At 43.1% G+C, this 12,331-nt stretch overlaps 1 protein-coding gene across 1 annotated transcript; it reads left to right on the forward strand.

The window, feature by feature from the left end:
* Positions 1-4,558: 4,558 nt before the first annotated feature.
* Positions 4,559-11,848, forward strand: LOC311027184 (zinc finger protein ZXDC-like). Its single transcript, XM_084031064.1, has 9 exons — positions 4,559-4,703; positions 5,180-5,310; positions 5,550-5,720; positions 7,061-7,139; positions 7,539-8,295; positions 9,324-9,408; positions 9,523-9,692; positions 9,794-9,895; positions 11,222-11,848. The coding sequence occupies exons 1-9, from the start codon at positions 4,606-4,608 to the stop codon at positions 11,306-11,308; spliced, it is 1,680 nt and encodes a 559-aa protein (XP_083887190.1). The 5' UTR covers positions 4,559-4,605; the 3' UTR covers positions 11,309-11,848.
* Positions 11,849-12,331: the final 483 nt, after the last annotated feature.

Here is a 12,331-nt window from a genome sequence, read left to right on the forward strand (position 1 = left end):
CAGGTAAGCTTTAGCAAGCTTATGATCCGTTGTCCAAACACATTATATGGCTAATTAGTTAGCTAATGCAATTGCGCAAAATGCGTAGAGAAGAAGCTGTGCTCTGGTCATAGTGAGGTTCCCCTCGTGGGAATGCAGTCATGTGATTAGATGAAAACGAGGTTATTTGATTTTAACTGTAGGATTTTCTTAAGTAGGGCTGCACGGTGGTGTAGTGGGTAGCACTGTCACCTCACAGAGAGAGGGACCCGGGTTCGATTCTCTGGTCGGATTCGGGTTCCTTCTGTGTGGAGTTTGCACGTTCTCCCCGTGTTAGCGTGGGTTCTCTCCGGGTTCTCCGGCTTCCTCCCACAGTCCAAAAACATGCAGGATGGGGATAGGTTAATTGATGACTCGAAATTGCCCATAGGTCTGAGTAAGTTTTTCTCCTTTTATATTACATTGTTTAATTATTGTACATTTTGTATGTTATTTGCTTTTACCTGTTCATTTTCTTCTGTAACAAGGTATGAAGGCAGGCAGGTAAGTAGGTATGAAGGCAGGCAGGTAAGTGGTTATCAAGGTTCAGAGTAAGTTTTTCTACTTTTACATTACATTGTTTCATGAATGTACATTTTGTGTATTTGATTTGAACTGTTCATTGTCTTCTGCATATGACAAGGAGCACAGACGTATTTTTTGCATGTAAAATTGTTTGATTATTTTCTGTTAACTTTCCTTAAGGTTTTTTGTGGCATTTTATTGTAATTTGCAATTTGGCAGGAGCAGAGCTTTTTCTCTGCACATTTTGCGTTGCATTTCGGTAAAAGAAATAACAAAAAGTCTTTAAAGGAGTCATCACCAGGAAATCGCAATTTCTCTTGTTAAAACATGCATATCTGTGTTTGACCTCAGTTGAAACTTGCCTGAAAGGCTGGAGTTTGAAAGTGGCGCCGTTTTTTCGCTTCTGCTCTTTTTCCGAACAGGAATAGCACACAAGGGTGTGCATTCCTAAAGCACGAGATTTTGATTCTGCGCCTACGGTGACGTCACCGTGGAGGCTACTTGCATAAGCCCACCCCTCTTTCACCACCCAACCCCCCCCCCCCGTCCGCTACCTGACGTCCTGCTGTAAACGTGTCTCTTCAACCGTCTCTGGCTCTTCACTCTCCGGTTCGGGTTCCGACTCTGGTTCGTACATAAATGCCTGAATTCCGTAAGGTTCGTCATTTAGTGTGTGCGCCATGACAGGGGGCTGTTTATGTTTTGGAGTCTGCATGCAGGCAAGCCCCCCCGGCTCTGTCCTTCCTGCGGCGAATCAACGCGCGCCTCATTACATATTATACAATGCACATCCGGACCAGTCAAAACCTCGCGCGTAATCTCGCGTGATAAAATCGCGGTACGAAAAAGGGTCAGAACAAGCTCAATGTTTGATTAAAATTTTTTTTTTTTTTTCTAATAAGTTTTACGAATTGATCCAAAGCGATCCAAGGGGGGCTGGATACGTATAAAACCAGGTTATGACTCCTTTAAAAAAGTGATTTTTATTCTCTCTCTAGCCAATGTTGTTGATAAGTTTGTAGCTAGCTAAATCCATTAGCTAGCTCTTATAGTCAGCACTTTGAAACCAATGTAGAAAGAAATGTACCTGTTAATTATTAAGGTTTGATTGTGACTCATTTTTGCATGCACTAACAACAGGTAAGCTTTAGCAAGCTTATGATCCGTTGTCTAAAAGCATTATATGGCTAATTAGTTAGCTAATGCAAATGCGCAAAATGCGTAGAGAAGAAGCTGTGCTCTGGTCATAGTGAGGTTCCCCTCGTGGGAATGCAGTCATGTGATTAGATGAAAACGAGGTTATTTGATTTTAACTGTAGGATTTTCTTCAGTAGTGCTGCACGGTGGTGTAGTGGGTAGCACTGTCACCTCACAGAGAGAGGGACCCGGGTTCGTTTCTCTGGTCGGATTCGGGTTCCTTCTGTGTGGAGTTTGCACATTCTCCCCGTGTTAGCGTGGGTTCTCTCCGGGTTCTCCGGCTTCCTCCCACAGTCCAAAAACATGCAGGATGGGGATAGGTTAATTGATGACTCGAAATTGCCCATAGGTCTGAGAGTTCTGAGTAAGTTTTTCTCCTTTTATATTACATTGTTTAATTATTGTACATTTTGTATGTTATTTGCTTTTACCTGTTCATTTTCTTCTGTAACAAGTTATGAAGGCAGGCAGGTAAGTGGTTATCAAGGTTCAGAGTAAGTTTTTCTACTTTTACATTACATTGTTTCATGAATGTACATTTTGTGTATTTGATTTGAACTGTTCATTGTCTTCTGCATATGACAAGGAGCACAGATGTATTTTTTGCATGTAAAATTGTTTGATTATTTTCTGTTAAGTTTCCTTAAGGTTTTTTGTGGCATTTTATTGTAATTTGCGATTTGGCAGGAGCACAGCTTTTTCTCTGCGCATTTTGCGTTGCATTTCGGTAAAAGAAATAACAAGAAGTCTTTAAAAAAGTGATTTTATTCTCTCTCTAGCCAATGTTAATGACAAGTTTGTAGCTAGCTAAATCCATTAGCTAGCTCTTATAGTCAGCACTTTGAAAGCAATGTAGAAAGAAATTTACCTATTAGTTATTAAGGTTTGATTGTGACTTATTTTTGCATGCACTAACAACAGGTAAGCTTTAGCAAGCTTATGATCCATTTAGGGATGTCCCGATCCAGCTTTTTTTACTTCCGATCCGATACCGATATTGTAGGTTTATTAGTATCGGCCGATACCGATACCGGCCGATCCAAGCATGTATTAAAGATTAAAGATATTTACTTATTTTGTTGTCAGACTCATGTTGAAAAGGGTTTTACTCTTAAGAACAACTAGCCAACTTAATTAGGTTAGTTTGAATAATCCACAATGGTTGGTAATGAGAAGGTGACCTGTTTATTCTTAACAGGGTTAAATAAACACAAAATATACTAAATAATAAATCGTCAATCTTACCGCTTTACCATTTCGAATACTTGTAACTGTCGAGTAACAACGTTATTCATTTCGATCATAGAAACAAACGTTAGCAGCATAGACGTCGGAACTAGGGGTGCAGGGGGTGCGGCCGTCCCATCATCCTCCCCGCGGCATCCGAGCGCTCTTTCCCAGCCTTGCGCAGGTTGAAAACCTGGCTGCGCAACACTAGGAAGCAGGAAAGACTTACGCATTACGCCAGTCATAACTCTACACCATGTTAATTAATCGCTGTTGTTAGCAGGCTCCATGAGCTGGACACCGACTCACGGAGCGGCTCCCGGTCGGTCAGAGCGCAGCCGACCCCGGCAGTCACCGAGGATCAACAGCTGAGTGGCGGCGGCGAAGAGGCGGAGGCTCCGCTTTTATGTCCGTGTCATTACGCTTTTGGTGCGTGTTTAAAACAGTGGGTTTACTTCAAAACGCTAGCGTCAGAAGCTGTCAGAGCGTTTATGAACAGTGTTTTAGAGCTCCCCCTAAATGTCTCAAAGCTTGACTTTATTGTGGCAAGTGTTGCACTCCGCCTCTTCGTCTTTTACGTCTTTTAGGGTAAAATAATCCCACACAGCTATAACTTTAAATTCTTAGTGGGAGTTTTGAAAAAAAACTGGATCGGGAGTCCGCATCGGGATTTTCCTGTTCAGGCCGATCCAATATCGATATGCATTTGTTTGCTAATATCGGCGGCCTATCCGATACAAATATCGGATCGGGACATCCCTAATTGTTAACCAACATGTTTGCAGCAACTCATTCTACCACCCCACCAAACTCTGTTTTCAAATTAAACACTTAACAGTTTCTTTAAATATTTATCAGTTGATTATCCAAATATTTATTATCAGTCACTTTTCTGAATCCACGTAAATTACTCTTCGCATCTGCATTAAATTACATCCACCACACAGCACTTATTTAAAATGAAAATACTAGTCGATTTACATTTGCTGACGAGCAATCTGGCATATGAAAAGGTATTTTTTAAATGGAGTCTGACGCAATGCTTACTCCACATGAAATGCACCGGGGCAACATTACATCACTTCCTGTAAACTTAATAGAGAACTGAATAATCTCTGGTCTCGCTCAGATAAAAACACTGAATCTGTCGGCATGTTAGCGTGTCGTTCACGACCGAGATGTTACCTCCACTTCACCTGTCGGCCCTCTGGCTACCTCTGTCTGCTTGTGTGTGGAGAATCTCCACAAGAGCAGAGACTATAAATGACTGTGAAATGTTATCAGTGATGCAATAATATAGAGGAAACACTGTCCACACTTGGGATCACATGCTGAAACATTTCTGATGTTGCCTGCTCTCTGATGTTGATGTTCTAATGGAAATGGCACAACTACTGTAACTACTGAAATTTGGCACCATTTTCCTCAAAGTTTTTCTATACCGGGTTGGACCGACATCATTTAGCCTGTGCCTGATGACACGGTTTAACGATACCCAGTGTACTGAATCTGGGGTCTGGGAAACCCTCTGGTGCAATTTAGCCGTGCAGCGAGGTTGCACCAACATTTAGCTCAAAGTTAACTGGGTACGACTTCTCTTTCTTGGTGATCGTGGACTTTCTGCATTGTTAAATAAACATGAACTTCCTGTTTGTAGGTGAGAGGCCATTTGTCTGTGACTCGGAGGGCTGTGGCTGGTCCTTCACCAGCATGTCTAAGTTGCTCCGACATAAACGGTAACTGCTTATTAACAGATGCCTTCTCTTGATTTAGTTCCAGTTATTGCTAATTAATGTCAAATCAGTTGTAGAGCTATCAAGACTACAGACATCTTGCCCTTTGACGTCACTTGAGGCTTCAGCTTTTGCAGTCCTCATGCTATAGTTTGAATTCAGGACAAGTCATTGAGTTTTAGTTTGGTGTTGCAGTGGTATTGATGCAGTTCTTTTAGCTTTTGACTCTGAATGTTTGTGGTATGAAATAACATTCCTGTAAACATCTGTGTTCATTTAGAAAAAAAACCTCAGCTTGCCGTTGCAGTTCTGTTTTATTGGTGAGGTTTGTGTGTTGTTGAATACCAATACGTTGTCATGATATTGCAGGTCTTGGCTTTGAGGTTTTTTTTATGTAGTATTTATGTCTATCCACCCGTTGTTCGTGTAATGATGAGTGTGTCACTGGCCACAGACTCTCTGACTTCTGTGTCTATCAGGAAACACGATGATGACCGCCGCTTTGTCTGCACAGAGGAGGGTTGTGGGAAATCCTTCACCCGGGCAGAGCACCTCAAGGGTCACAGTATCACACATCTGGGCACCAAGCCCTTCCAGTGCCATGCAGAAGGTACGTACAAATATCAAAAAACAAATATAGTAGGTGGACTTTTTGCTGGGAGAAGGTCAGAGGTTAGACATGTTTATTATTCATTTTTATAAAATAAGGTTTGTTCATTTACAAATTAACAGACCATTTTTTTCCTTTCATTCAGTTAAATACTCTCCTGATAAATAATTTTCTCTTCGAGTAGTTTGAAGTTTTCTGAAGAGGTAATCACTTATGACATTTGTCTCTATGGTCTTCAGGCTGTAATGCCAAGTTCTCAGCACGCAGCAGCCTCTACATCCACTCCAAGAAGCATAAGCAGGACGCCAGCACCCTGAGGACTCGCTGCCCTGTGAACAACTGCTCCAAACACTTCTCCTCCCGCAGCAGCCTGAAGAGCCACATTCTCAAACACCACCACCTCAGTCCTGGTTAGTGACTATCATTGTTGGCTCATGACCTAAAATAGTTCATTTAATGGCCCACAATTACCTTGTTACACCAAGCCGCGGCTTTATCCTCGTCAACGCTACTCCCGCAATCAGCTGAGCGTTCATTCAACAAACACCGTAACCAGCAAGAGCTGTGTGCTGACGTCACGCTACAACCGCTACGGACTTCATTCACAAAACCCACCTGAAAGTCCGCCTACAGGCCACACCTGAGCTCCAAAGAATAAACTGGGTAAAAAAAAAACGGACAAGCCCCCACTTGTTACAGTCTGGCTCGGAGACTGTAGCCAAGAAATGGGAGAGGAGACGAGGTTCCAACGCCAAAGTGATGTTTATTGTAACAAAGGATTTTAAAGCATAATAATACGGAATAAGACGGCGTGGATGGAGCGAGAGCCAGAGGAAGGTCAGCCAGCGTGGGTATATATGCGCTCCACCGGGCCCAGGTGTAGCGCATCCCGTAATGACGGTCCCACCCCTGCTGAACCTGGAAAACAACAGACCAACCAGCAAACCGAAAACACACCAACATCGAAGGCGGGGCCGTCACAGATGGTTTGATACTACTCAGCCTTTTGTGCCAGAACAAAATTCAACAAATGCAAATGCACCAAAAAATGTCAGACAACTCCATGTTTACATGCTGTCTGAGCCACAAAACACACTTTCATATTTCAAAAGGGATTTTTGGATCTACTCTGGGATTCATTCATTTTTAAACTCGCAATACAAAAAGATAACTTCCTGGGGCACTATTTCTTCTCTAGAAGCATTCATTTGTTAAGCTCTTTACAACCATGAATCCGTCCATCGTCTCCCGCTTATCCTGTATTCGGGGTTGCAGGGGGACTGGAGCCGATCCCAGCTGACATTGGGCGAAGGCAGGGTTCACCACATCTTGTCTTACTAAAATCCGGAATACTTTTTTTCTCTTCAAAGTGTTTGTGATTGTTATTGTAATGTTGAATTAACAGGGAGTTACTAGCTTGAGGATAATTTAACTTAATTGTAATAAGGGTATTGAGTTTTAATGTTCCATCGTATACCAATATTAGCAAAGTAGCGAAAATAACAACGTGGCTCTATTAAGCGACCAAATGTAATGATAGAATTACACTCAGCATCTTTTCTAAAACCAAAGATTTCATTTCTCTGTGTGATGTGGACAAAAAGAAAAGCAGCCTGACATTAGAGTAACATTCTCTTCACAAACATTTCTTCAACTCAACACAGAGCTTTCTACACTTACTGTGCTGTCTTCATCATTTTAGCAGCTTTCCCTCATCAACTTCTCACAGAACTTCATCTGAATCTATTAGCATTGAGTGTGTTTGAGTTCTGGAAGCCGCTCTCCGTCTCCCTGCTGCAGTACCACTCTCTACCTGAGCTGTTTCTGATGTGCTGAAAGGGGTGCTATTTTACAAAAACAGTCTAAAAAAACACTTTTTTAATGTGATATCTGATTACAAATATGAAGTCAACTGTCAAAGAACTCGCATCAACACAAGTAACGGGGTATCAGATTACTGTATAGCATGTACATTTTTATTAAGCAATTTTTTACAATTTACTATTTTTTATGTTTTAAATTTCCATGTTTTATCATCTATATTTCCATTACTTTTCCTAATAGTTTACATTTTTGCTGCGGTATTGTTTCAGTATCAATATTGAGATATTCAGGCAGGGTATCGTATCAAAGTCACAATTTTGGTATTGAGACAACAATTCAACATTTTGTTTTATTATTATTTCTGATGGTATAAAACTGTATCAAATGTATATCATTTATTCCAGAAAATCAATCTTCGCTAGCAGCGAACTCATCAGCTCCACCCCAACAGTCGCCGGGCCTGGTATTGCCGGCAGTGACCAGCTGACCAACTTGGACCTCAGCTCTCTTTTCTCTGCTGTGCCTGGTGGCGCTGCACCCACCGCTGGAATCGGAGTGGGAATTCCCATTGCCGGGAGCAGCTGTAACGGCACTTTCACCATGGACCTCTCCCTTGTGGGCTCAGGCATCCTCACCGTCAACCCCTCCTCCGTCAGCACCCCACTGGGTGCCGGCACTAACACCACGTTGGCCAAAGCTGTGGACCCTCTTATCCTGGCAGCCAGTGCTGACATGGGCCCCCACCACGGTTTGGAGGGAACAGTGGGTGACGTCCTGCCCCCACAGGGGACTCTCAATCTGGATGATGTGCAGACAGTTACCCCGGAGGCCTTGGGAACCCTCACCGCTCTCACAATGCAGAGTGCTGTTGGCTCTGTGGACCCCAGTCTGCAGCACCCACTCAGCTGCTCCAGCACCCTGAGCGTGGAGTCCACCGCCTCCCTGGTAGTAGCCCCCGTTGCCGAGCTGCTGGCCTCGCCCTCGAAGGTGGTGGAGGTGGGTGGCCAGGGGGGGGCGGGGCCTTTGCTGGGCTGTGTGGAGGTGCTTGGATCTCAGGAGGGAGGAAAAGTCCTCACCCAGTTTGTTTTCCCCGGACACAGCAGCAGCTTCAGCCCACAGAAAGACCAGGAACTAAATGCCGTGTCACCAAGCAGCTTCCTGGTAAGTTGTCATGCTCTCATGCAGCACACTTTAAAGGGGAACACATCAAAGTCTGTTTCCAGGACTTGGGGGATACTACTCTATATGTGAAGTTGTGGAAATGCTTAAGTAACTCCAGAGTGAACTATGTGAAGTCTGATTAATGTCCTCAAGTGAAGTCACTTGATTAAGCATCGGTTGGGGCTGAAGACAATACGTTTGAAAAGTGAAAAAGGTGTGGAGTTAGAAAGATATTAGCTGTTAGCTAATTAGCTTATTAGCTGCCGGACACCCTAGATTCTCTGACAGGACTATAGACCAATTTGGAGTAGACCTCACGTTTACCTCACTAAAGTTGCTCGAGTATTGTGGCAAAAACCATTCAAATCAGATTAAACGGAAATCCAAATGTTGTGTTGTAGGTTGTCGGAATAAGAATTCAAAAATAGATGAATTTTGTCAAAGAAGCCCTTTGAAGCAAAACACAGGCGTTAAACTGGCTGACTGGACTGATGAAATCATCCTGAATACTCAGTTTGTATTAGTTTTCTCCTGTTTATCACTCCGATGACGAATCAATGATGACATTTACTTTCAACTATGACTGAACACAAACTAAGCCTTGGGACTCATAATGTCATTGATGTTCCGATGTGATGACTGATGATGATGTCCTGGACATGAATGGAAAGTACAAAATCATCATCCGTCCACTGTAACCAAGTCCATGCAGTTGGATCCGTACAGTGAGTACAGCTCAGGAAATTCACCATATTGATAATTGTTAGCTTATCAATGTCAGACCAGTAGAATTATTAAAGAAGGCGTCCAGATGATCCAGATTATTTGACGCTCATATCTGACACCAGTTTTGACTCCGCCCACAAAATACATCATTGCTGTTTACAACGCAAAACAGGTCTATTGGCTGTCAAGCTGCATTGAGGGCAATGTAGTGCTTGTTCTGTTCTTTGATGTGAAAGGGTCCTATTGTTAGGAAATGGCCCAAATACAAGTAGTAACTTCTGTGTTCACATTTTGTCTGTCAGGAGAGTGGAGGCTCAGCTAGGACGGACTACAGAGCCATCCAGCTGGCCAAAAAGAAGAAGCAAAGAGGTCCATCATCCTCCTCGGGTAATACACATTTCAGGACATCATTCAACCCTACTAAGTCAGACGAGAAAGTCTGGAGACAAAAGGGACTAGTACAACAGCAAGTGATGCTAGTGTTCACTTTGCCCAATCCAGGGACTTCAGGATCAAATCAGAGAAAAGCTAAAGGAGTAAAGGCAGCCTCGGCTCCTCCGATGGCTCCCTCTGGTGTTCGTTATGGGGAAGGAGCTGCAGCAGCCAATGGGGGCCTGACCCTGCGTGACCCCGTCACCGGGGCCCAGTATGTCCAGATTCAGCTGCTGCAGGTGAGCTCCCCAGACGTGTGATTATGATGCAGTTTGTGGTTTGTGTTGCGAGAAAAGTGCAGCTGTTGTGCCCCGACTGATCAAAGTGTGTGTAAATGCAGGACGACCCAGCCAGTGATGACGACCTGGCCTTCCAGCTGAGCTCGCAGCCCTCCAGCTCCCACTCTCAGCTCACTGCCGACCTGCCTGTCAACATTCTACAGGTAAGAAACCTTTTCATCTCCATTTGCTGATGATTTCACATAGTGGTTTTCAAACTGGGGGCGCGGCGAGTAGGGATGATTTCCACGGACGGAATCACAGAATTTCACAATGAAAATTGAATCAAATGTAAAACACGGAATTTAGTTGGAATTTATAAAAACCAGGGTTTCCCCGAACATTATACGTGTTTGTCACCGCACCTAAAGGAAAGAGAAGAAGAAAAAACCACGTTGTCGAGAGTCTCTACTGTGTTTTAGTGTAATTAACGGCAGCGTCTCCTCTCTGTCTGTTTCACAGAGGGGCGGGGGTGAGACACACGCACACGTCGAAGACGTTTATTATAACTTTTCTCTGAGTTTTGTCAACATAAGAATGACTCGACCCACACGATTCCGTGTGATGAGCAGCTACAAACAGAATCTCACATCAGAAATGAACAGATTCACAACTGAATGTGAAACTTAAATAACGGCAGGTGGATCGACAGATGCGCTGACTTTAGACAGTGTTAAAGTCGGATTAAAGTCTCTTTAATTCTAAGATGGGGGGCTGCAGAAAAAGTTTGGGAACCACTGATTTAACACAGCTCCACCTAATGATACAGTGAGGTTTCATTTGATAGCAAATCAAACTTTTAAAATGAAAATTGTGGCACAGTAAGATTTAGATGTCTGTGTTTTGACTAAATCCACAAATGGAAATAAAAGTGAACACGACAAAGTCAGGTGAGGTTTTAACCCACATTAAAAGTTCATATATGAAATCTAGCATGTGGTGAGTTGTGCAAACAAACATCAGGTTTAAAGTGAACCAACCCAACTTAAACCCATTAAACTGGGGGTAGAGTGTTGCTCTCTCTGTGGCTCATGTTACCTCAGTTACAAAACTGCAACTGTTTTGCAATCGGAGGCTCACATTACCACAGTCTTGAGGCCTTTTTACACGGAAGAGTCTGCCGTCACTGCAGAAAGCAGAGTAAAAATATGCTGCATCATATACATGTGCATCATATACATACTACCTCCGTTGCTGTCTCAGAGGCGTTACATTCTGTCACCTCTTTCCATCTCAGTTAGCATTTACACTGATACTCTCATAACGAATAGGCAGTGTAAAAGGGTATAGGTGTATTCAGTATGTTGCAATCTGCAACTACACCACTAGATGCCACCAAATCCTACACACTGTTCCTTTTTAAAAGGGTATCATTTTATATGCCGTCCTCCAAATATTCCCCAAATTCCAGAGCTGTGCTTGGCCATGAAAATGTTGCAACCCCTTTTTTGATATAAGAGAACTGAGCTCTGTGACTGTACCTTTTGAAGGAACCTTCAGTGATGACGGAGGACGACAACGGGTCTGACAACTCCCAGTTCACAGGAAGCACAATCAACCTCCAGGATCTGGAGTGACAACCTCAAGGCTGCAGGTGCGAGGTCTGCTGCCATGATCAACGTCCACAGTTTACATCAACAAGCAAACCCAGAGATGTTCGTCTCCATCGAACGGTTGCCTCGTCTTTTCCCAGGATGTTGAAAGCCTTTTTGGACATGTGGTTAATGTAGTTTGCGGAGAGGGGTGGGTGTGAGTCCACACATAATGCACCTTGACAAGAGATGAGGATTTGTTTATTCAGAAGATATTTATGTTTATTTCTGAAGCCCAGTTTGTACCAAAATCAAACCTGAGAGCCCAAGTCAAAGCGACGCGAGGGGCTCTTTGTCCCTCCGTGTCCGGTGGGTTTGATAGTAACGGTGTCTATTCCATGGTGCCACATTGCCACTCATGCACACATAGTGCGCTGTCTGCGCTCCAGTTGCCTTACAGACACCTCACGCTGTGCATTCCTCCACCGGCGGGTTGGCCGCTTCATTTGTTGCTATTTTGATGTCTTATGGTTTCTTTTTCTATGGCGGCAGTAAGTCCATGTTGAAAACATGCCTGTTCATGTGTTTATGTAATGAGATACTACCTTCTTGTAATAATTGTATCTGTTATTTATTATTTAGCTGTGGGTTTACAGAATGGCAGAGCTTCATAAGATGCATGAAGGGAAGCAGGTGAATATGATATTGGGCAGGACGGGGGAAAGAATTTGGCCAAGCTCTAAGAATTTGTAAAGCCGATTTAATATATGTCAGCTTTATTACAGCATTACCTAAGTCATTGCAGATGAAGGTCTCGGTACCAAAGGTGAGATGGTAAAAAGGCAGCACATACCGAGCCTTTGTCCACAGCTGAATGATTTATTTATATATTATTTATACTTTATTGGAAAGAGAATTAGATCAGAGACATGGCATCTCCATGGCAGCGTGCTGCTGCCAACATGACTAAAACAAATCTCAAGATATTTTACATCTGGTCATCTGTATTATTCAGTTTTTACAATAAATGTTTCTTGTGATAAAATATATCACAAAACCAATGTATAT

The sequence above is a fragment of the Eutrigla gurnardus genome, assembly GCF_963514095.1.
Source record: "Eutrigla gurnardus genome assembly, chromosome: 2".
Classification (NCBI taxonomy): Eukaryota; Metazoa; Chordata; class Actinopteri; order Perciformes; family Triglidae; genus Eutrigla; species Eutrigla gurnardus.